General features: G+C 64.4%; 1 protein-coding gene across 7 annotated transcripts in view; it reads right to left on the bottom strand.

The window, feature by feature from the left end:
* The window catches only part of ADGRB1 (adhesion G protein-coupled receptor B1), an 88,488-nt gene that overhangs the window by 52,601 nt on the left and 11,221 nt on the right, over window positions 1–24,666 (bottom strand). For 6 of the 7 annotated variants that reach the window (XM_070631174.1, XM_070631178.1, XM_070631179.1 and 3 more), the window contains exons 2-13: window positions 20,682–21,662; window positions 8,968–9,129; window positions 7,915–8,025; window positions 7,275–7,439; window positions 6,962–7,126; window positions 6,435–6,599; window positions 5,953–6,117; window positions 5,651–5,752; window positions 4,086–4,192; window positions 3,664–3,858; window positions 3,079–3,147; window positions 2,334–2,442 (exon numbers count right to left, since the gene is read on the bottom strand). In XM_070631174.1, the coding sequence (XP_070487275.1) occupies window positions 2,334–2,442; window positions 3,079–3,147; window positions 3,664–3,858; window positions 4,086–4,192; window positions 5,651–5,752; window positions 5,953–6,117; window positions 6,435–6,599; window positions 6,962–7,126; window positions 7,275–7,439; window positions 7,915–8,025; window positions 8,968–9,129; window positions 20,682–21,462 (2,296 nt within the window). In that variant the 5' untranslated portion in view covers window positions 21,463–21,662. Of the gene's footprint in view, window positions 1–2,333; window positions 2,443–3,078; window positions 3,148–3,663; window positions 3,859–4,085; window positions 4,193–5,650; window positions 5,753–5,952; window positions 6,118–6,434; window positions 6,600–6,961; window positions 7,127–7,274; window positions 7,440–7,914; window positions 8,026–8,967; window positions 9,130–20,681; window positions 21,663–22,831; window positions 23,052–24,666 lie in introns of those variants that run through there. The other variant, XM_070631175.1, reaches the window with a different exon arrangement.

Genomic DNA, 24,666 nt, shown 5'->3' with positions numbered 1-24,666 from the left:
ACCCCGGGTCTGTAAAAGGGGAGAGAAAGGCCCCACCACAGGGCTCAGGGACATTAAAGGAGATGACAGACCCCGCAACCTCCCTCCCAACTCTCCCTGGGGGGCTGGCCAGCCTCCTGAAGACCCTCAGCCCCACCTAGGCCCCCGCCCATCCGGCTCTGCTCCCCTCCACCCTAGGCACACTGTCCCTCCCAATTCCCTGGGGCAAAGTGGCAGACATAGGCCTGGGAGGACAGGATGAAGGGTCAGCGCTGGGAGGCAAGGCCAACAGCTGGGAGAGAAGCAGGGTCCCGGGAGATGGGGGTCTGGGAACGCAGTCCCCACAGGCAGTGCTGTGGCCCACAGAAGTCAGGGGTTCAGAGACATGTGGCGCGGGCCATGCAGGGCGGCAGGAGGAGGCGCCACCCTGTGCAGAAGGGCGGGGACAAGGGTGGTGCCGCCGCTGGACCTGCCTGGATGGCGAGGAGAGCCAAGGGGGTCCAACGGGGCACTCAGAGAGAGTGCGGGGGAGAGGCCAGCGGGCAGAGCAGGGCTGACAAGACCAGAGCGGGGGGTCCCTGGGGGGCCAAGGTCCTTGGAGGACTCCAGGGGACTGAGGGGCCAGGGCACGGGAAGGGGTGTGTGTGTGAATATTGACACCCCAAGGTCTATACCGGGAAAGCACAGAGAGAGTGACCCTGGGTGATGGGGACAAGGAGCAGGTGGGGACAGGAGGGAGGGGGAGGGTCTGGAGGGGCCCCAAGGAGCCAGGAGGACCCAGGGTCCCAGGACTGAGAAAGGACCACCCGCCCCCTCCAGAGAGGGACGCAGGCCAGGAAGGAAAGGGAACCCTAGGGAACGACGTCGGACCTTGGGATTTTGCTGGTAATGAAAGGGGTCCTCAGTGGCACAGAGGAGGGGCCTCAGGAGAGACGTGGAGGAATACCAGAGATGCGTGGGGTGTGTGGGGTGTGTGGGGTTTAATGAGTGACTGGGAGGAGCCACCTTTGGTACACAGAGCTGGCCCTGAATGGCCATCCACTCAGCACAGGGTCCCCGAGGCAGAAGGTTGGTAGGGACTGTGGCCCGTGCCAGGGCGGCCCTCCAGGGGCTGTGGGCGGTGCCGTCGCCCCATGAGGTCCTGGACCGGGAGGGCCCCACGCCACCGTCACAGGGCTGCACGGAGGCCCTCCACCCCCTGGGCCACTGGCACCTCACCTGTAAAAGGGCCAGTCTGCCCCAAGAGGAAGGACAGGAAGGAGGGCACCTCAGAGATGGAGCTGCTGGGCCAGCGGGTCCGACCCAGGTGGCCTGGTGCCACCACTGACTCCGCTTTGCCAGCTGACCTCCAAGAGCACCTGCCCCCCCAGGCCTGAGTCTCCCCATCTGTGAGATCAAGGCCAGTCATGCCCCCGCCTGGCCTCAGAGGGTCTCCCCAGCTCTGACTGGGCTCAGGGATGCTAAGCTCCTCGGGCAGACAGGCAGTGCCAGGTCTCTGGGAATCTTCAGCTTAGCAGATGTGGGGATGTTCGTCCTGGCCCAGGGCAGCTCTGTGCCTCTTAGCACGGGGGCTGATCTTGGGCATATCACTAGAGGTTGAGTGTCTCCACAGGAAGGTGACAATCTCCCTCCTTGGTGCTGTTTGGATCACAGCTGGGGCCAGCACCCCCTGCATCCCCCACTGCGAGGAGGGACCTTGACCACTGAGAGAGTCAGGAGAGGAGCCCCAAGATGGGGAGGATTTGAGGAACACGGCCATGAGAGCTATCTAAGGGAACATTGACAGTAACCACCAAATATGATTGCTGTAGGATTTACAATGACAGCGCCATCAATCTCCCAGGTCCCAGGCCCATTTACTGCTCTCTACATCCCCAAGAGGTGAGTCCTGTTTCGGCCCCATTTCAGAGTTTCAGTGAATGCCATGGCGCTGGGTGGAGACCAGGCCCCTCCGACAAGATGCTTCTGGGCACGGGGGAGGTGGCTGCACAGTCCCACCCTATCTGGAGGCTAGGCCAGCACAGAGAGCACTGGGGGTGATGAGCACAGTGGGCCCAGCCCGAGTGAGGGGTAAGCAGAGTGCTGGCTGTGGTCTGGGTTCCTGGTGTGTCCCAGGATTCGGGGGCTCCAGGACCGAGTCTGGGTCTGAGCCACCCCATGCTGACCCTCCCGGGGCCCCATCAGACCAGGATGGTCAGGAGCCTCGGCTCTGGGCACCTGAAAACAGGACTGAGCTGAGGAAGGGCCCCGAGGGTCCACAGGGGCCTGGCCGCCACCTCTTTATACAGAAGAGGAAGCGGAGGCCCAGGGGTGCAGAGCAGGGGGCACGGGCCCAGCAGAGCGAGCGGGCTTACCCAGGTTGTCTGTCACCTGGTACGCGTCCCGTAAGTCCTTCATGCGGAAGCCGATGACGTCCACGAAGTCCTCCACCAGCCGGAACAGCTCCTTGGCATTGGGGCCCATCTGGGGGGCGGGGAGGTGTGGGTCAGGGAGCCTCGGAGATGGTGGGGAGCAGCCCCTGCACCCCAAGTTGGGGACCCATCTTCTCGGTCCTCTGCCTCCTCCCGCCTCCTTCCCTCGTCTGCCCCCTTCTCAAGCCTGTTGCTCCTTCCCTGGCACCACCAGGCTCCGGGACGGTGGAGGATTCTCTGCCATTTTGTGGATGAGGATACTGAGCCCAGGGGGGCTGCTGAGCCGGCCCCGTGGGCAGGCGTCTCTGGGGACCCGCAGCCCCACACCGGGGACTGCCCCGGAGAGTGGTGGCAGGTTCCAGGTCCACTTGGGGAGAAGGGAGGCTGACCCCTCTTCCCAGATGAGAAAGAACCAGCACGTCCCGGTCGCCCTGACCCGCCACGCACAGTCACCGCGGTTTCCCTCACCCCTCACTGAGCCCCACGAGGTGAGAGGGCGTCCTCTGTGAATGGGGAAACCAGGCTCAGAAGGCTAAGCAACTTCCTCAAAGTCACGCCCCTGCACAAGCCCTGTTGGGATTGGAACCCAGGGCCCCAGCCCAGGCTAGCCTGGGCCTGAGGGGGCGCCAGAGACGCCGGTGCCCATCCTGCTGCTCTGACCACAAGGGCCCCAGACCCGTGTCCGCACCAGCTGGGCCTCCTCCCACTTGTCCCGGTTCTCCTCCGCCAACAGGTTGCTGATGATCTGGACAAAGTTCTGGAAAGAAATGGAGGGCTAGTGAGCAGAGAATAAGGCACCAGAACTCAGGCTCAACCGGAGACCAGGGTCAGGGCTCAGAGTGTGACCAGGGTCAGGGCTCAGAGTGTGACCAGGGTCGGGACTCAGTGTGTGAGCAGGGTCAGGGCTCAGAGTGCGACCAGGGTCAGGGCTCAGAGTACGACCAGGGTCAGGACTCAGTGTGTGAGCAGGGTCAGGGCTCAGAGTGCGACCAGGGTCAGGGCTCAGAGTGCGACCAGGGTCAGGGCTCAGAGTGCGACCAGGGTCAGGGCTCAGTGTGTGACCAGGGTCAGGGCTCACTGTGTGACGAGGGTCAAGGCTCAGTGTGTGACCAGGATCAGAGGTCAATGTATGACTAGGATCAGGGCTCAGTGTTAGACCAGGGTCAGGGCCCCACCTCTGTCCCGGTAGGGCTCAGTAAGGCTGGCGTCCAGGACTACTTCTTGCCCACCCTCCCACACACCCCTGGCCTGGGCTTTGCCCCTGGGAGCCCACCTGCACATCCCCGGGGGTGGGGCTGTAGTATGCCCTCCGGAAGATCTCGGTCATGTTCCTGAGGACATCGATGGTGGAGAGGAGGTCGCCGCTGTAGCTGGTCCCATCCTGGGAGATCTCCACCAGCGTCTGGATGACCTCAGAGACGCCCTCCCCGGGAAGCCCGCGCTGCGCCCTCGCCAGGTGCTCCCGTGTCTGGGGAGATGGGGGTTGGGCGCCATGACTCTGCAGGACGCAGCAAGGCGGTACCACGAACTCCGCACATGTAGGGGACCCTCTGCAGCCCCCAGCCAGGGGTCACAGTTGACTGGTGCCCACAGGGCATGCCACTGGGGACATCGGGCTATGTCTGAGGGACACAGGGCAGAAAAGCACCCTGGAGTGGTGGGGAGCAGGGTGGGAGACCCCAGGCCGGCCCTCACCATCATCTGGATGTTTCGGTAGTCGATGGAGACACAGCGGATGTAGGTGGGGGGCTCCCAGTAGGCAATGCCCTCCTCGTCCAGCTCACAACGTCGCAGGATAAGGCCTGGGGGGACAACGGGCAGCTCTGCCTCCCCTTCTCAGGCAGGGGATACCTCCAGCACAGGAGTCCTGCCCCCAGCCCCCAGCACGAGCCCCTCCAGATGGGACCCCAGAAGCAGGGACTCGCCCTGAGCCTCTTGCTGAGAGCAGGGCCACACAGGGGCCCGGCCTCTCTTCGTCCTTCCTTCAGCACGTTCCAGAGCAGCTGCTGCAGTCAGGAGCTGTGCCAGGGTGGGGACCGGCAGGAGCCACACCTCCAGAGACCCCACTGCGTGGAGGAGGAGCCCTCAGCCGGGTGGGAGCCTCTCCTGGAGTCCCTCCCAATCCAGAGCCCGGGGCGGGGTGTGGGGGGAGAGCCAACACCCTGCCCGGCTCCACCTCTGGGGTGGCAGAGGCCTCGGGCCAGCCGGAGAGGGTGCCCTCCAGCGGCCTGGGTGAGCTGTGGACACTGGGACACTCAGAGTCAGTACCAACAGCCTTCAACAGGGGCATACCCTCAGTCCCAAAACTTACTCCTAGGAAATGGTCAGGGGACCAAGCACAGCCACATGCACACACAGAGATGAGGGCCACTGACAACTACCACAATGTGTCACCCAACAGGGCCACGGGGTGGCCAGTGACACCCACTCCATGGCGTGGCACAGGATCAAAATGAGGAGTGATACAGTCACGTGTGCAGACAGGAGGCCCGGGGAGCCGCACCATCCTCTGGCCTGTGTTGCCTCATTTTGCTCCTCTGATTTGCAATATGCTACCAAGAACACGTATTGTTCTGGAAACAAATCAGGGGGGCAGGAATCCACGGCCCCCAGCACTGTCCCCACCTCCCCTGGGCCAGCCCACCACCTCCTTACCACAGCCCTGCAGGGGGTAGCCTGCAATACCATTGTTTTACAGAGAGAAAAAGGAGGCTCAGAGAGATTAAGTCACTTCCTGAATGTCACACAGCAAACAGGGTACATGAACTGCCAGCATTCCTTTACATAAGAGGGGCAAAGAAGACCAACCCCTGGGGGGGGTGGGCCCCTTCCCCTGGGAGCCCAGCCTGCCTCTCCAATCACTCCACAGAGCTGCTCGGGGATTAAGACCACAGGCCTTCAAAGCCGACTTCCCACTTACTAGCCCTGCAAGCCCGGGGCGAGTGTGTTAACTTCTCTGCGCTTCAGTTTCCCACCTATAAGTGGACAACTTCGTGGGACATTGCATGTAATGGGCTTCGTGCGGGTGCTGGCTCTTGGTGAGCGCTCAGGACACGTGGTTGCCAGCAACGTCCCCACTCGGCGGCCCTGGGCTCCTGACCTGCACTGTGCCTGCTTCGGTGCACACGTGGGGCGGCCTGGGCAAGCCTCTGGGCCGCGTCCACTCCCGGGCAGGCCAGTAGGGGCACCTCGGTGCCTCACGCACACCTCTGTGACGACACGACAGGAGCCCCCCACACCACCCCTCTGGCGGCCCTCACCCGTGGCATTGCGAGGACACCGGACTGCGGCCACCTCTCCTGCGGGGGTCTCCTTCCAGATCACAGCGCCAAAGTTGTCCTCGTCACAGATCTCATGGGGCTCTGCGAAGAGGCCAGAGACGGTGAGTGGGGCTGGATCCAGAAGGGGGACAGAGAGCTGGCAGCAGGTGTGGGAAGGCCATGACCCCTCCAGGACACCTCCTGGAGGGGGAGGCATTCCCCAGCAAAGCCAAGCCCCAAGCCCACCCAGTGGCTCAGGGTACCCTTCCCCAGAGCCCAGCTGTGCAGTGGGGGACGCTCACCGGGACACCGCTGGGGGCTGCACTGCCGGTACTCATCCTGCGGGCCCTGGCAGGCCACTCCCCCGAAGAAGGGCCCCAAGCAGACCCGATCCCGGCGCTGCGTGCCGCCCCCACAGGTGACACTGCAGCCGGCCCACGACGCCCAGGCCTGCCACTTCCCATCCACTGCGCGACACGGCCAAGCACGGAGGCGCAGGGGCGGGGACGAGGAGGTGCAGGTCCAGCAGCCGTGGGGATGCAGAGACACGGGGACGCGGGGACGCGGGGACGCAGGGCCAGGAAGCCATGAAGAGAGGAGACGTTGAGACCAGGAGGGGAGAAACCAGAGTTCAACTTGATGCAGAAAAAGACAACCGCCTGGCCTGCACAGCCCCCTCATGACCACGCACAGCCCACGCCCCCCACGCCCCCACGGCCATTGGCTGAGCCCACACACAGCCCCCACGGGCCTCGCCCCGCCCACAGGCACCCGGCGCCCTGACCTGGGCACTGCTGCAGGAAGCAGTCTCGGGTCTCCACCCAGTGGCCCTGGCACTCGGCGCCCCCGTACGAAGGCCCGTTGCACTCCCGCGTGCGCTGCTGCCGGCCCTGGGAGCAGCTGGCGGAGCACGTGCTCCAGCTCGACCACTCGTTCCAGTTTCCATCCACTGCCCGGCCCAGGGGAGGAAGGGGACAGGAACCGGCGTGAACACCCAGGGCCCCGTGCCCAGCCTGGGACACAGGTGTGCACCCCGCTGGGGCCACCACCCCAACAATGAGTCTGGGTCACAAGTATGAGCACCCCCAGGGGACTCATCACCCCAACGCCCATGGCATACGAGTGAGATGCCCCAGGGTCTCCAACCCACAGCCTGATCAAAGCCTGGGGTTCCAACCTCTGAGCACCCTGGCAGGTAAGCCTGGCTGGGCACACCTGGGCTCCTGGGGCTATCCAGCGACCCCCTGGGCCCTTCCCCCTTTCCTCCTCGACCCGTCCCACCCCCTTCCCAGCGCCCTCCCTCTCACCTACCAGGGCACAAGGCGATGTTGCAGAACTTAGTTTGCTTCTCTGGGCCCTCACAGGGGTTGCCTCCGAACTGGGGCGGCCTGCAGGTGCGCGTACGGTCCCGGAAGCCGCGGCCACAGGTGCTGGAGCACAGGCTCCAGGGAGACCACTCATCCCAGGCGCCATGCACTGCGGAGAGACCAGAGGGCGGGGCTGCGCTCGGCCGCCCCGCCCCCCGTCCCCGACCGCCCCACCCCCGATGCCCCCCGCCCCCGGCCGCCCCGCCCCCCGATGCCCCGCCCCCGCCCGGCCGCCCTGGCCCGCGGCGCAGACCCACCTGGACACACGGCGGAGTTGTTGCACAGCCGCTGCTCGCGCAGGGGTCCGCTGCACTGCGTGCTGTAGGAGGAGGACACGCAGAAGCGCGTGCGGGTCTGCCAGCCCTCGCCGCAGGTGCTGGAGCACACGCTCCATGGGGACCACTCCTCGGCCGCGGGGTCACCTGCGGGCCCAGGCCTCCAGCATCACAGGCCTGCCGCTGCCTCTGGGCCCGGGGCTGCGGTCAGACCCTCAGAGGACTCCCCAGGAGGACGGCCGCCGAGCTGGGCCGCAGGCAGCCACAGCAAGGCCTCAAACCCAAGGGGCTTGAACCGGGGCTGACCTCAAGGACTTGCCATTCTGCAGACACGGCCCGGGACCCCTTGTGGGCGGCCTCGTGCCGGGCCTGGGACCCTGTGGTCTGGCCTGGGACAGGCACTTCACCTCACAGCAGTTCCCCTAAGGCTAATCTGCCTGGAGGCAAGCGCGTGGCACCTGAGAGGTTAGTCTAATTATGGTAAGTTATTAGAGTTATTTCTTAGAAGTAGCAGCAATTAACAACATATAATATTTGCCCAAAGGCTGCATCCCCTGGAAGCTTCCCCACCTGACAGTGTTTCAGTCCGATCGTGTCAGCCCCGCCCAGCCCCTGAGCTCACCTGTCTGCGGGGATGGGAACCCAAATTGCTGCAGCTCGTCCCCCAGCTCCTGGCGCCGCCGGGCATCCGTGGACCGCAACGACTGGCTCCGGGAACTGGTGCGCCCGGCGGCTGCAGGACGGCTCAGGTCAGCGTCCAGGCCTGGCCTGCAGCGCTGGCCCTGGAGCTCCAGAGCGGCGCTCTCTGCCCTGGGTCCCTCAGTCCCCAGCCACCGTGGGGCGGGGCTTCCCAGCACCACGGCCACTTGGCCCCACTGGACTGTTGGGAAACCTGGCACAAGGGCACCCAGCCTGGCACCAACCCCTGTCTGGCCACCATGAGACCCCTCCCTCTGGGTCCCATCTCCCCTGCGCTCCCTCTCTCTTTTCCTTCAGGGCCTGTAGGCAGCACCCGCAGGACGGCACGTCTGAGTGGCTGCTGTCCTCCTCTGCTCAGCATCCCACCAAGGCCCCTTGCCCCCCCCCCCCCCCCGCCACACCCCAGGGCCCTCCCCAGGCTCTTGAGATGAGCTCCTCTCCCCAGGAAATTTCATCAGAGGAAGAACAACCCGAAGAATGACAGTCTCATTATAACTTGATTTAACTTTATAGAAGCCCTTAAAATATGCATGAGATCATTAGAGAGCCTTATTAGAGAAATACATCCTGGAGGCAGGATCAGGCTGGGGCAGGCGGCTCTGGCCAGGGCTCCCCCGATCGGGGGAAGGGGGCAAGCCCCACAGCCAGCCTTGCGCCTGCATGCCAAAATTTCCGATCCATAGATGAGAAGAAGGCTCCATCCAGTCCCACCTAACTCTGGATCTCGCCACTCCTCTTGGGCCCGCAGCACCAGACCTCGGCCCGCCCTTAGCTAGGCTCCACCCCCCTGGCCCCGCCCCCGAGCCAGGTGCCGCCCCCGCCTGGCCTTGCCCTAGGGCCCGCCCTCCCCTCGGCCTCCTCCCCACCGGGCCCCACCCGCTCCGGGTCCTCCCCGCGCCCAGCCCAGCCTGACTCGGATTCCAGCCTCTACCGGCCCCGCCCCCGGCCCACCCGGCCCGCCCGTCCGCGCACTCACGGCCGCAGGCCTTGCGGTTGCATAGGCGGCCCTCCTCCAGCACCCCCTCGCAGCCGCCGCCCTCGATGCCCGGCGCGGGCAGACAGGTGCGCGTCCGCGTCTGCAGGCCTCCCCCGCAGTCCCGCGTGCACTCGCCCCATAGGGACCACAGCTTCCAGCCGCCTGGTGGGAACCAGAGGGCAAGGGTCAGGGCCTGGGGCAGAGGCAAAGGGCTGGGGTGTCTTTCAGAGAGTGGCCTCTGGAGTGTCCCAGGCAGGGACCTGGGGCACAGCGGCCCACGCGGAGAGACCCACACGTGCGAAAGCCCCCCGGGTGGGAACGGCACAGCACGGTGGAGGGCCAGCCAGGAGGCCCTTTGGGCCTGGGCGCCAAGTCATGGGGGTGTGAAGCAGAGGGGGGCAGGGGCCGGGAGAGGCAGAGGTGCAGGCAAGGATCTGACCAGGGGCGCTTGGGGTCGCTGCCCACCTGGCTCCCCAGCGCCCTCTGGGTGCCCAGGTGACAGAACCCTCCAGCTCTCTGTCTACAGGCACCTGTGCCAGGGTCTCTACTGCCTTTGAATCCAGGTCCCCAGTGGGGGGCCAGACACAGAGCTGGAGCCCCAGGCCCGTCTGAAGAATGAATGCATGCATGCATGAATGAATGAAGACACCCCTGCCCACCCCCGCGGCTGCCCTACAAGGTCCTGGTGATGGGGGTGAGGGCAGAGGGGACCCTTTGCCAGGGCTCCCATTCCTGGGCTCAGGTCCTCAGGCCCTGTGGAGCCCCTCCCACGGCGCTCAGTCCAGTTTCCTCTGAGCCTCGCTTTCCACATCATCCCCGCCCCTCAGCTATGACTCATGTGCTGTCTCCCTGACCCCACACAGGGACACCAGAGGTGACCAAGTTTCCACATCTGGTGACCACACAGGACCTCACACCCAGGGCCCAGCCGGGCTGAGCCTCCCCTGGACCCGGCAGAGCTGGCCACGGGCTGCGGAGGGAGCCTGGGGACAAAGGCCTCCGCCCGGGCCTCTGGGCCCCTCCAGCCGCCCCTGCCCTGACCCCACCTGGCCCCTTTCAGCCCCTCTCATGGGTCTTCCTCCATCCTGACCCTGTCCCCCTAGTAATCCAGACCTCATGCCCCCGAGAGTCTGCGCCCTGTGGTGGCCCCAGTGCCACTAAAGACACTGAGCAGGACAGCCTTGAAATCCTGGGGAGCCCCTGAGGGGTGAGGCACAGGGAGGCCGCTCGTCTTGGGCCAGAGCGTGGAGACTGCACCAACGGGCTGAGGCCGGGCTGCTTCGTCCGCCTCCTGTCCAAAGGCCATGCTCAGGGCTGCCCCGGCGGCTCCCACTGCACGGGACCCTGGCTGCCGGCCCATTGGTCCTCAAGAACCTCCCAGTGACGCAGGGTCGGGCGGGCTCACTAAGGGAGAGCAGCCTTACCAGGCACCTGCTAGGGGCCAGCACCCCGCCCGCAGCACCCCAACACTGCTCCCACCCACGAGGCGGCCAGGAGACAGCGGATGGCATGGCCAAGGTCCGGCACTGGGACCTGCACTCGGGCTGGGCCCCTGCCCCACACTGCCTGCTGGCCCAGGGCTGGAGCAGGTGAGTCCTGCTGGCCGGGGGCAGGTGACACCTGGCCCATCAGAAGGGTCCCCGGGCCTCTTGGAGCTTGCTCATCAGTGGCTTGGGAGAGCTGACCCACGTCATGGGGTGACAATGAGGCCGGCAGGAGGTCCCAGAGGGTGGGCCCAAGAACAGGGCCCGAGGGGGCAGTGGAGCCGGAAGCCCAGGTTCCCGTGGTGGCTCCACCACCCAACGGCCGTGGGATGGTCAAGTCCATCCCGCCCTGGCCTCACGCCCGTCATCTGAGGATAATGAGGAGCTACTTCCCAGGACTGACGGCATGAGGATAAACGGCAAGGAAAGGTTCGGAAAGGACATGTGTGAGTTGTCACTGGGGTCCGGCTGACCCCACAGAACCCACGTTGATTTGCAGCAAACTCAGTGTCCAGGTGACTCCGGTCAGGTGCCAACTGTTCTGTCCAGGGCCTCTTGAAGGGTGCCAGAGCCCCCTTCCGCATTGTCCCTGCGCCTGTTCTAGGAAGCAACCAGCAGGGGGCGCCCAGGGCAAAGGAAACAGAGGCGGGTGGAGCCAGGCGGCCAGTGTGACCAGGCAGGCCTCGTTCTCCCTGCTGGGCGCGTAGTGTGAGGAGGGGAGGCTCCATGCCCCCAAGCCTGTTGTGGAATCTTCCCCCTCCCTTCTCTCACAGAGCCCACTCCCCTGCCCACAGGTCCCACCTCCCCATGAGACCAGAGAGGCAGAGCACCTCGGTTGGGGGCACACAGCGGCCAAGACTCCTGTCCTCTACAGCGGGCCGGCCCTGTGGCCATGCCGGTGGGAGGCAGCAGATAGATGGGCCAGGTGGGCGGGCACCCAGACAAGGGAACCGGATGGGGAGGGGGCTGGCTCGGACTAAGTTGCCATCCCTCAGTGTGGGTGTGGACCCTGCTCTGTCCCTCACTCACATGTAGTCACGCTGCCCCCAGATGTACAGCAGAGGCCCAGGGAGGAGCTCGCTAGGCCACAGAGTGGGGCAGGGCTGGGCCTGCGTAGACCCTCGCTCGGGGGGGTGGGAGGGGCCTGCTCTGAGCCCCTTCCTGGGTCTGGGTGTGATGTCCTCGTCCATCACTGTGTTCCCACAAGGGCGGCCTCGCTGCTCCCATTGTTCAGCTGAGAGGACCGAGGCCTGCCACAGAGAAGGGATGTCTGTGCCCCCAGCCAGGAAGCGGCCGAGCGGGAATTGGGCCCCCCTGTCGGACCCGGGCCCCACACCCTCTGAGGAAGGTTGCTCCCCCCGTGGCCGGCTCTCCTGGGGCACCCTGGGCTGGGGTATCCTGCCCCCCACCCTGGCGAGCACTGCTCTGTGCCTGGAGCCTCAGCACACAGGAACCTCGAGGCCCAGGCCACCCCAGGAAGCAAGATTTTCACCCCATTTACAGTGGAGGAAACCGAGGCTTAAAGAGGGGTGGTCTGGACAGCCGAGGGCTGGGGTGAGGCCACCCCCAGGAGGGTCTGCCCCGGAGCTGGCACCCAGGAGGCAGTGGCTGGAGCCTCAGAGGCGGCTGGGGCCAGGGTCTCAAGTGCTGAGTAAGATCACAAATACGGAGGATACTAAGTAAATACTACTTCATCGTAAACGGCAAATATCTGGGGGACCCCAAAGAGGCGAGAGTGGGAGGTGCAGGAGAAGGCCACCAATCCAGGGGCCCTGGGGGAGGGCGTGGGGAGTCCCCAGCACAGCCCCAGGGACAGGGCACGTGGACAGGGCAGGTGGGCGGCTCTGAAGGCATGATGGCCAAGGCTGCCGGTCACCCGGCCTTCACTGCAGCCACTTCACACAACTCCACCTGGGTGATCCCAACAGCCTTGTGACCCCGGCAGTTCCACAGATGCAGACAGGGAGGCCAAGTTATGCACCGGGCTCACAAGGAGAGAGACTTGAACCCGTGATCAGATTCCAGAAGTTCCCCTGTGCCCCCCAGACTCAGGCCACCTACCAGGACCAACCATAGGACCCCAGCCCCACGTTCCAGGCCTCTGTGGTCTCACCTGACAAACCATCCCAGCCTGAGATGCCCAGACAAAGGAACAGAGAGGGCTGGAGTCCAGGGACACAGGCCTGGCGACGGGGTCAGGGTGGGCACGTCCTGCCTGTCCTCCCTTACGGCCCCAGCCCAGCCCAGCCCAGCCCCCACAAGGAAGCCTGAGTGACGTGGAAACTGGCAGTGGGTGGGAGAGAGAGGGTGTCCAAGCCAGGCTAATCGGAGGATGCCACTCGGTTCCCATGGCAACTGCTGCAGAGCTCAGTCTTTCAGGATAGACTCAGGTTAGGCCTCAGCTGCCAAAACACCCACTATTTCGGGGCTGGTTACCTTGGTGACCCAGGTGGTGAGGATGTGGTGGGGGATGGGGGGCACACCAAGAGAGGCCTGAGGGGGTGCCGCTGGCTCAGAGGACAGATCAGCCCCAGGCCTAGCCCTGACCCAGGTCACACACTGAACCCCGATCCTGGTCATACTCTGATCGCAGACCCTGGTCATACACTGAGCCCTGATCCTGGTCACACACTGAGCCTTTACCTTGGTCACACTCTGAGTCCTGACCCTGGTCACACTCTGAGCCCTGACCCTGGTCACACGCTGAGCCTTGATCCTGGTCACACACTGAGCTTCATCAAAGACTGACTTCTGATCCTGGACACAGGATCCCTTACCCTCCATCATATACTGAGCCCTGATCTTAGTCACATACTGATCCCCGACCTCGGTCACACTCCCGCCACTAACAAACACTCAGGAAATGGCAGCTGCTATTTCTGTTACCATTTTTATTTTAAACGTGTGTCTCCACACATACCTGACACTTGATAAATGTTTGTTGAGCGAATGCATCCATGTCAGGGGGGATTACCAGGAAGCACTCCTGGGGCCCGAAGTGCTGGGCGCAGAAGCGCTCAGGCCACCCTTTGCTGGGTGGCCATGGTGCTCTGGGCTGAGTGGGCTTCTAGGGGCAGCAGAGGAGTGGGCAAGGCTAGGGGGTGGGCTGCCCCTCCAGGCCCGGAAAGAAGCTGCCTTTCTTCCCCCGCTCAATGCCCCCTCTGTCTGGAAGCCTCATTTCCATCTCATTAAGGGATGAATAGAGCCAATTAATGGCCGCCAGGCAGCCTGGCCACCCAGGAGAGAGGGCACCCAGTGAAGCAAGGGGGCTCCGGGCCCCCTTCCCACCCTGGCGCCCTAGCCTAGAAGCCATGGCCTCCCGGTCCCTGCATCCCAGGTCAGCTGGGATGGGGGCACGGGGGGAGGCCCTCCCCTGGCTGGGCTTCCCCAGCTACCGGGGACCCCTTTGGAGGAGGGGAGGCATGCACTTACCTTCTCCTCCAGCAGAGGGCTCCCCAGTCCAGCACTTTGGGCAGCTCCTGCCCATTCTCGCCCCCGCCCGCCAGGCGGGGTTCCCCCAGGACCCACTGCATCATCCAGCTCCCCCCACCAAGTTAGGGCCTGTCCTGGGGCACCAGGCTCCTCCTCTGAGCCCCCTGCATGGACGTGCAAGTGGGGACCACAGAAGGCAGGACAGCTCCCTGAAGCCCCTCCCCAACCCAGCCCGGGTCCACGGCCCCCCTCGCCCTGCAGATCCTGACTTAGCCCATCCTCCACCAGGGCCGAGGCTCCCACTACCAGGGCCGGAGTGGCCGGCAGCCCGCCCAGCTGCAGCGGACACCGTCAGATCTCAGGATGGGGCTGAGAGAGCGGTGCCAACTGCCCACGGGGCCACTTCCCAGGAAGGAGGACAAGGAGGGCTGCTCCAGGCTCCCGGGCCAGAGGAGCCGCCTCCCTCAGCCTCACACAGACCCTCGGAGCAGGGCTGTCCCATCCCCCTCTCACAGAAGGGGACAGGCTCGCTGAGCTGGCCAACCTGCCCCATCTGCAGGTTGTTCACTTTCTGGGTGCTTCTTTCCCTCAGTCAGGCAGGTGTCCCCTGTCCTAAGAAGGGAGTCCTATTACAGACCTGAAGGTCCAGGTCCCTCTGCCCCCATCCTTCTGCGCTGGGCCACCTGGACAAGTCGCTTCCCCTCCCTGGGCCTTGGCTGTACGACGGACATCCCCGCTCCCCTTCTTTCTGGGAAGTGGCACCCACCCAGGGCCATAACTCGCAGCCTCCCTGGCAGCTGGGCAGGCAGGCGTGGGGCGAGCTGGGCCTCGCGTGGGAATATTTCCATGGATGACGGCGTACGCGTGCGTGGCATTTTCACAGGCTCACGGCCTGCGTGCCCAGCTGGAATGGGCGTTGTCTACAACGGAGCCTGAAACCTCATTTTCTAGATTTTTCTAAATTGGCCCTTGTGCAAAAAGAATAGCATCCATGGCCAAGATGATAACACCAAGTCCCCAGCAGGGAGGCCCTACCGCCTCCTATGCCCCCTGTCCTCCCTGGTGTCCCAAATAGAGATGGGGCCCTTCCACCTGGAATTCCAAGCTGGCCCTGTCTCCACACCCTACAGACCCCAGAAAGGGGCTCCAGAGCTGCTTCCTGAGGGAAACTATGAGGGTCCTAGGGTGGGGCACTCTCCACAGCCCTGCAGGGGTGGGTGTCACGGCAGGGGCCACCCTGGCTCCCTGGGGACAGGCCTGGAGGCGGAGGGCAGGGAGGGACTCAGCCCGGCGTGGGCTGTGTGGCCTTGAGCGGGTCATGGCCCCTCGGCCAGCATCACAGCCTCCCACACCCCTCCAGACCCACACGCCCAGGTGTCACTCAGTCACACACTCGGGCTCCAGCCCAGGCCCCGACACCACCCTGTGGGGGCACATGGGGGTGCATGCACACACAGGGACACACACACAGGAACACACACACACACGGGGACACATACACACAGGGACACAAACACACACAGGGACACACACACACACACACAGGGACACACACACACAGGGACACACACACACAGGAACACACATACACACACAGGGACACACACACACAGGGACACACACACACAGGGACACATACACACACAGGGACACACACACCCAGGGACACACTCACACAGGAACACACATACACACACAGGGACACACACACAGGGACACACACACACACACAGGGACACATACACAGGGACACACTCACACAGGGACACATACACACACACAGGGACACACACACACAGACACACATACATACACACAGGGAGACATTCACACAGGGCCACACATACACACACACAGGCACACACACACACACAGGGACACACTCACACAGGGACACACACATACACACAGGGACACACACACAGGGACACACACACACACACAGGGACACACACACACTGGTTCTCAGCCCCCAGGACGCTGCTTTTTCATTATCTTACATGTCGCTTCTGCAATAAAATTCTTTAATTAAAACATGAATATTTAAAACAACCCTTGAGAGAAATGGCCTCATCTCACCAGAGGCAGAAAAATGCAGAGAGAGACTCCGGGGGAGAGATGGAGAGACGAGAGACAGCGCTGAGAGACCCGGGTGGGAGCAGGCGGGCAGCCGCGGAGGGGGCGGCGGGGCGGAGACAGAACAGTTGCTGTGGCCTGAGGAAGGCCGGCTGAGTCGGACTCGTGACGTGGCCATGTGGCGTTTGGACAGGCCGGGCGGGGGGCAGGGCTGAAAATGGGCCACAGGCTGGCCTGGGCTGCCTGCTCGCTCCCTGGCTCGACCGCGAACAGCCTTCCCGGGCTGAGATGGAGAGATGTGTGTGGCCAGCGAGAGGGGCGAAGCTCCCAGGGCACAGGGCTCCGCGGGAAGATCTGGGTCTGGTGCCAGCCCAGCTCAGCTGTGTGTCTTCTGAATGACTGCTAGACCTCTCTGGTCTCTGCACCTCACCTCCCCCCCCCACCCCATCCCACACACATTTGGGCACACGACCTTCCCAGCAGAGCTCACTGCAGGAGAAGCCCCAGGCAGGAGCACCAGGTGGCCAAGAGCTGACTCTGCTATCAGATTCCCCTTACAAGCTGTGTGACCCTGGCCACTGCCCTAAAGTCTCTGTGCCTCATTCCACTCAACAAGCAGGTATTGCATGCCCGCTGTGTGCCAGGTGCTGTTGCACCTGCTGGGGGCCGCATCAGCAAGTGGGAGAACCCCTAGGCCTGTGGTGCTTACATCCAAGCAGGGACAGACCCAACAAACACGGGAAACCATGCAGCGCCTTGGCGGGTGACACAGGTGAGGAGGAGAACAAGAGATGGCGTGTGGGCGTGGAGAGCACGGTCAGGGTGGGCCTGGCCGAGAAGGTGACGTCTCAGCAAGAAGCGGAGGGAGGGAGTCCCACGGGTATCCGGGGAGGAGCGTTCCAGGCCGCGGGGACAGCCCATGCACAGGCCCCACGAGGAGGGGCCCTCCGAGGGGAGCCTAGCTCGTGGCTGCTGGCAGAGTAAACTGGTTCACGTGTGGATGCTTCCGCACAAGGGGAAGCTGCAAACAGGGCTGCTGTTACTACCTCTGATGCCATGTTTACTCCCAAGGTCCCAGAAGCAGCCGGGCCTTCTGCGTGTGGGGCATAGGCCCTGGGGTCCGAGCTGTCTCCGCGCGGGGCCACCGCATTCTGGTCCACCCTGCCCAGTGCAGATGAGCTCCCCCTGCACGTGGCTGGCAGTCCCAGCCCACAGGCTCTCCAGACTGTCCTCCCACAAGATCGCCAGCCCGACACTGCGCTCTGTCAAATCGCCGAAACTGGCCCAGCCTCAAAACACACACGCACGCACAAGCACGAACACGTGGACATACCATGCACGCGCACACGAACACAACGTACTGCACACGTGCACACGGCAATCACGCACACACGTACCCACATGCACGAACACGTGGACATACCATGCACGCGCACACGCACACAACATACTGCACACATGCACATGGCAATCATGCACACATGCACATGTATGCATGAACAGGCGCCTCTGTGTGTCCAATGCACCATACACATGCATGCACACATCAGGCACGCCCAATACATATGCTGACACAATGCACACATCAACACATATACATACCACACATATACGCCCACACGCACATACTTGCACATTTGGGCACATGAGCACACACATGCACACATGATGCACTGCACCCAGGCACACGCATGCACGCACAATACACTGCACGTGCACACACACACGGGAGCATGAACACAAGTCCATGCGCACACACACCTTGTGAGCACGGCTTCCAAGCCTCCCCTTTCCCAGAATCCCTGTGCAAGTCCACACTGCCCAGCCCAATCTCCCACTATCCCTTCCTCCTCCAACCCCGCCTTTGCCCGCAGGGCCTCTATTTCCCTCCCTAATAACAAACAAAGATGTTGACGCTTCATCACTGACACGGGTGGGGCTTAGAAACACTTCCACCCCAGTCCTCACGCCTCACACAATCAGGGAGACAAGATATTTGCACTCTTTCCGTTTCAAAGATGAGGGGCTGTAAGAGCTGAGGGGATTGGCCCCAGGACGCAGAATGAGCAGGGATCAGGCTGTGATGGGAGCCTACCCCATCCTGCCCTGGCGCCCCCCGAGCTCCTTGCTCGCGTGACAGTCCCACCTGGATGACCCCCGGGTACCTCACACTCAGGTCCCACTCTGACCTCCAGATCTTCTTCCCCAGGCTGTTCCTCCCCACTGTGTCCCCACCCCAGCACTTCCCCACCTCGGCCGATGTCCTTGTTCCCACCAGGAATCTGGGGGTGCTCCAGCGCCCCTTCCTCCCTGGCCACATCCTTTGCATCAGCAAGTTCATCAGCTGCACCCTGCTCCAGACTCTCCTCCCCGCTGCAGCTGTGCCCTGACCAGGCCAGCGTCACCTCCCTCCTGGACACCTGCAGCAGCCCCTTCCTGGTCCCCAGCTTCCCCCTCTGAGCCCCGACACCCTTCTGCATTTATTGGCCAAGCAAGGTCAGCGTGAGTCACTCTCCTGCTGACAGCCCTCCAGTGGCCCCTCTGGGCTCAAGATAACAGGCAAACGCGCCCAGGACGCCTGTCCGCCCTTACAGCTGACTCCTGTCCAGGGCCTGCATGCAGCGGGTGCTCAGCAAAGGAGTGAAGCTCCAGCTCCCTCCACCATACAAGCTCCCGCCACTCGTCACGCATGCAACACGCCAGCCCCGACCCCATGACCTTGTCCCTCCAGCAAGCTCCACACGGCTCTGAGCAGCGCTGGCTACTTCCCCGGCGTGGCCGCCACCCCGAGATGCTCACAGAGACCAGCTCCTGTGCCCTGGGCGCCAGTGCAGGCCAGGCCCTGGGGCCACCGTGTCTGATGTGACAGAACAGTCCCGCAAAGCAGTCAGCACTCTGCAGACGGAGAAACCGAGGCGCAGGGGCAAGCGCCTGTAGGGGAGCGGCAGGGTGAGATGCAGCGCCAGGGCACCGCCCCGCGCGGTCCACCTGACCCGCCCGCCTCCCAAACCAGTCGCCTGCTTCTCTGCCCTCCGAAGAGCCCTCCTTACTCTCTGCTCCGTTCTCCGCCTCCTGTCCCCGCGGACCCACTCCCAACCTCCCACACCATGAAAGCTGCCTAAGCCAAGGTCACAGTGACCTCCGCCTTGCCCAGTCCGAAGGTCAGCCCTCCTAGCCTCGCTCTGACACAACTAATGTCCTCTGGTCTCAACGGGGCATTTTCTGCTGGTTTCCCGGACACCCCCACCTCCCGGGGCTCTGCCTCCTCCTCCCTGGGCCACCGGAGGGCTAGCATCGCCCCTGCTCACCTCCTCTCCTCACCGGCTAAGCTCACCGACTCACCGAGGTTTCTAACCTGGGAGCCGCGCCCTAGAGGCTGTGAATAGAAACGTGTTCCGGGGTAACTGGCTTCCTTTGTGACCCTACGAAGCTAATTTTGTGCCTTTAATAAATACGTTAATTAACATTAATAAACATGTTACTCTGAAGAGTCCATCGGCCTCTCTGACTCAGGAGGGGCTAAGGGCCCTGGACAATGTCACCTCGCTCCACGGTGACCCGCCTAGCATGGACCAGCCAGCCCAGCCGGTCTCCTGGATGCCCAGCACGCGTATTCAGCTGCTGGCCTTGTGTCTCAAACTCAACGGTCTGAGATGAGCCGTCCCCGTCCCCTGCTGCCCTTGCCATCTCAGCCACAGCCCTGGCCTCCCAGACGCTCCCAGGAAACCCTGGGCATCCTGTGCATCCTGCCCCGCTGTCTGTGGAGCCCCACCCAGTGTCCCATCCTGCTGACCCCATCCTCCTGCACAGGCTCCTGTCTCACGGAGGAAAAACCAAGCTTCTCTGAAGATGGACAGCTGGACAGCCGGACAGCCAAGCAGGACACACCGGACCCCTCTCTGCTGGGATGCACTGAGCATACGACCCCTTCTGGCCTTTGCCTGCCCTTCCCTCAGCCCAAAATGCCGTTCCCGATGCCCAACAGGCTCCCCTGCACCTCCCAGAACCTGGAATACGGCCCCCTGGTCCAAGTGGCCCCCTGACCTCTGGTGAAATGGCAGTGCTGCCACCAGGGAGCCTCCCTGTGTCCTTTCCCGAGAAGCCCTTGTCACCGGACACCTCTGCTTCTCGTGTTTGGCTGGTTGCCCCCGGCCCCCTTGAAGGCAGCTCCACGACAGGGGCCTCTGTTGTTGGTTTTCTCACCGTGTCCGTGGCGCCTAAACACGCCGCCAGTGCTCGGTAGCCATCCCCTGGATCCACACTCAACCCCCAAGTTTCGTCTCCTGATGGCGTCTCCACACAGCCCCCCTCTGCCCCCTTCTCTCCACACAGTCGTGGCCCAAGGCCCTGCAGACCCTGGCCCGTCAGAACCGTCAGAAGCATCCTGCCTGCAAAATGCGAAGGACCCTCCCCCAGCCAGGAATTTAAAACTCCCTCCTCTTCCTGAGAGGAGTCAGACCCACTGGTGCTCCCTCCCTTCTCTCGTTCACTGCACGCTCAGCAAGCACTCCCGTGTGCCGGGCGCCACACGGGCCCTGGGGCCAGTGCAAGCCCCCTAGGCCTCCTGCGCCCAGCATGCCCGCAAGGACTGATCTCTGCGTGAGATCCCCTGATGGTGCACTCGGGGGTGGGTAGCCAGTGCAGCCCTGAAGAGAAGACCCTCCCCCACCCACCCTCTGCGCAGACAGCCACCCACGGGTCCTCTCCCGGCCAGTCACTCACCTGGGGCACCATCCCCGCCCCGGTCCTGGGTCAGGCTGGTGAGGCAGTTCTCAGGGCCACCGGCCATGCCGTCCCTCAGGCAGACATCCCCGCGGGGCACCAGGGGACTGGAGGCAGGGTCGCCGGTGTCCCCCCCCAGGCAGGCACAGGGCGTCTGCATGATGCCACAGGGGTGCGAGCTGCGGCTGCCGGCCAGACAGGCGTCCAGCCAGCGGCACAGCATCTGGCAGGCGGCCCGGCTGGGGTTGCGGTTGCCCACGACCAGGTACTCCACGGAGAAGTCGTCGCCGGGGCCCGGGGGCCCAGCCGGGGGGCCGGGGTCGCCGTCCCGGGGCGGCTGCTGGCGTCGCATCTGCAGGAACTGCTTGCTGGCCTGCAGGAAGGCCAAGGGCGCCGAGGGGTCGCAGAGCCGCAGCACCTCGTCGAAGCTCTCCACGCCCAGGTAGGTGCGCGTGGACTCGAGGAACGAGTCGAACTGGTAGGTGCGGACGCGGCCGGGGCCGCTGCAGGGCACAGGCGCCTTGGCCACCTTCATGTAGAGCGTGTAGCGCCGCGGATCCGGGTTGCGCAGGGTCCAGGAGCAGCGCGAGGCGTTGGCTGGGAACACGGCGGCCGCTGAGAAGTACCCAAAGAACTTGCCCTGCACCAGCGTGGCGCACGGCTCAGACCCGGGCCCCACGTCTGCCCCCGAGGCCGCACGCGCCCGGCGCCCCAGCAGCAGCAGCAGCAGCAGCAGACCGAGGATCCAGAGGGGGCCCGGGGCAGCGGCCTGGCCCCTCATCCTAGCTCGCGGGGCCGCCGGGGTTCCGCGGGCTGGGCAGGCAGGCGCGAGCCAGGCCTTGACATGCCAGGGTCCGGCGGCGAGCGGGGCAGGGGCTCCGAGCGAGGGCAGGAGGAGGAGAGGGCTTCAGGTGGTGGAGAGGGCAGTGGAGGCTCCTAAGGTCCAGGGCCCCGACGCCCGCCTGTGGCCGCCAGCAGCAGCTAGAAGAGAGAGAGCAGAAGGCGGGATGGTGTGAGGCCCCCCCCCCCGGAAGACTGGGACTCCGGGCACGCTGGGGGCAGCGCCCCACCGCCCACCCTGGTCTTTGCTCCCAGGCACCTGCTCTGTCCACCTGTCTGTCTGCACCCACCAGCGTGTCCACCTGCAGGGGCAGAGCAGCCAGGGGGCCAGGGGACCTCCTCCTCCATCAGGCCAGGGTGCGTGCCATAGCGGCCTCAGCTGTGCCCGTCTGACCCAGCAGCCTGGCGTGTCTCCCACTGGCTCTGGGCCAGCCTGCCCACTCACCCCATCACGGCCACAGTGGCTGTTCTCCCCTCTGGGCTCTCTCTGACCCCCTGGCGGGGTCTCCCAGGCTCTGCCTCTTTCCTCCCCTACCTTCCCCCTTCCCCCTGCCCCCTGACAGAAGGGAAGTGGGCAGGGGGAAAGGAAGCGAGGGTCTTCCAGCACCGCCCCCCCAAGGTTGTTCCAGAGCCCCAGCCTGCGGGCAGTCCTGCCAACTAAGCCTCCGCCCTGGGTAAGGGTGCAGAGACCCCGCCCATCGTCTGCCTCTCACGCGTGCTTTGATGGGCAGGTGGGGTCAGACCCCAAGCCCGTGGCTGTGACTGTGACATTGCCTGTCACTGCAAGCTCTCAGGCCCCGTCCTTCAGCCTCCTGCCCTGTGCTCATGCCACTGCCTTGCCTCTGTGCAGGACGTACTGGCCTTTGGGCCCTGCAGCTCCAGGCGGGGAGGTGTGGGGTGTCCCCTGGAGCCCCGTGTCCAGGCTTTGGCCTGCACTAACCCCTTGCCTTACCCCTCCTTTGCGAGGCCAGTGCTGTTACCTCCACTTCACGATGAGGAAACTGAGGCTCAGAGGAGTAAGAGACTGACCCAAGGTCATGGGGAGGGCGTGGGAGGATCCACCCTTGACCCCCTCGGACTGACCCTAACCTTGTGTCACTGGGGTCACCTTGCCTGCTCCAGGAGAGGGTGCTGGCTGTGCAGCCCACACACACCTGGGGGAGGGGGACAGCTCCCAGCACGTGTGAGCAGGACCCAGCCTAGCCACCCTGGCTCAGGAAGCCGGCGCTGCCCGTCCTGGACTCACCTCCACGCGGACCCTGGCAAGCTCCTCCTGCCTCCAAACCTACTTCCCTACTGTCCCCGAGCACCTGGCTGGGCCGTCCGTCCCATGCAGCAGCTGAGCCGGTGGGTGAGGGAGGGAGGGCCACAGCCAGGACCCCAGAGCCCGGCCGGCCTCCTGGTGCCAGTGCCTCCGCTCTGCTGACCGTGCACACGCCGGCCGCCTGCCCACAGGGACTCGCCGCTTCCTGCCGCCTGGGCCCAGCTGGCCAGCGACACAAGGTCGGTCACTGCTCTGCAGTCCCCTCCTGGCGTCCTTCCTGCGTGAGTCCTGTAGGCAGAGCGGGGAGCTGGGCGCGGCCGCCTGAGGCTCTGAGCCGACCGGAGCCGAGAGGCCCAGATGCGGGCTGCCCCTCTCACGGCTGTGTGGCCTCGAGCAGGTCCCTCACCTCCCAGCCTCCGTTTCCCCATCTGTAAAATAGGAGTGAAGCCTCACTCTCTCGGCAGGAGGGTAAGCACAGGACTGGGGTTACCCAAAGCAGGGCAGTAGGTAACCCAGTGGGGAGATGGGATGGCGCAGGGGCCCTGGATTGCCAGGGCCGGGGCGTCAAACCCGGCCCCCTGGGGAACTTCAGCGGCAAACGCTCAGGTCCCCTGAGAAGAGACTTGCCAACTTCTCATCCTGGTGCCTCTGGGCAGAGGGGGCAGACCCTGCACTTGGCCCCCACCTCCGGGAAGACACTCATCCTATTCACCTCTAGACCACTCAGGGGGCTGCCCTGGACATCAGCACAGCAGAGCCACCTGCCCTGGCCACCCACCCCTATGTTATGGGGACGGAGAGGTGATGGCCAGGGTCCCAGTGCCAGTGTCAGATGTGGGGGCCACCAGCCCAGCCACACTGCACTGCTGGGAGTGTTTCCAAACCTCACTAGAGCCCCAGCCCGGCCACAGTGCCCCCTCCCTGGTCCCAGGCTGGGACCTGAGCAGCTGCCAGCCCCCAAGCTGGAGCCCCACCCACAGGACACTCTCCCTGATGCCAGAGTGCCAGCGACGCAGCCCCAGTCCCAGGCTAACGCCGGCAGAGCCCCGCGGAAACTCCGATCGAAGCCGGCGCCACCTCGACTCCTACCACGCGGCACGGGCCCACACCGCCTCATACCCCACGCCTGAGCTGCTGGCCCTGACCCTGAGTCAAGGCCACCCCAAATCCACCGCCTTCCCACCGAGAGGCCTGCGCAGCCTGAGACAGCCTAGGCCAGGGCCCACCTCGTCCACAGTCCCTCTCCCATCCCTCCTTTCCTGGCCCCTGGCTGCCCACTCCACAGCCCTCCCACCACGGGGAGCTGATTCTCGGGGACCTGGGGGGCCGGGAGCAAGTGCAGAAGCACCAGCCACCAACGGCCTGCACCAGACACAGGATCCTCCAGGGCTCAGCCACCCCATCCGGAAAGTGGGTACAGCCTGTTACAACACTCAGCCTCAGAAGCCGGGTGCTCATGAGCAGCCTGGTGCCGGGGGTGAGGGGCTGGCGAGCACGGCCACTGCCTCCACAACGCTGCCGTGTGGACTCGGCAGGCCCGGGGCAGGGGCATCCTAGCGCAGGCCCAGCACGGAGAGAAGACACAGGAAGAGCCCCGTCCCAGGCGCACAGAGGGAGACTCGACGTTGGCTGAGCTCACCCTGGGCCGGGCACCTCGTCATCATGGCAGCAACCCCAGGGCACCCGTTACAGTCCCATTTTGCAGACGGGGATGTCGGGGCCCACAGGTCTGGAGTGCCTGAGCCAGGATTCGAGCCCGGCGCTGCTGGACAAAGCCCGTGCTCTCTGCATGGCTGGCACTGCCCCGGGCAGGTAGAACCGGACCTGATCCTGTCCCCGTCCTGCCAGCCGGGCCTCGTCATCCCCGGCTCGCTCCACTCC

The sequence above is a fragment of the Equus przewalskii genome, chromosome 8 (assembly GCF_037783145.1).
Source record: "Equus przewalskii isolate Varuska chromosome 8, EquPr2, whole genome shotgun sequence".
Lineage (NCBI taxonomy): Eukaryota > Metazoa > Chordata > Mammalia > Perissodactyla > Equidae > Equus > Equus przewalskii.
The sequence above is the reverse complement of the archived record's forward strand: the minus strand, read 5'-3'. Positions and strand labels throughout refer to the sequence as shown.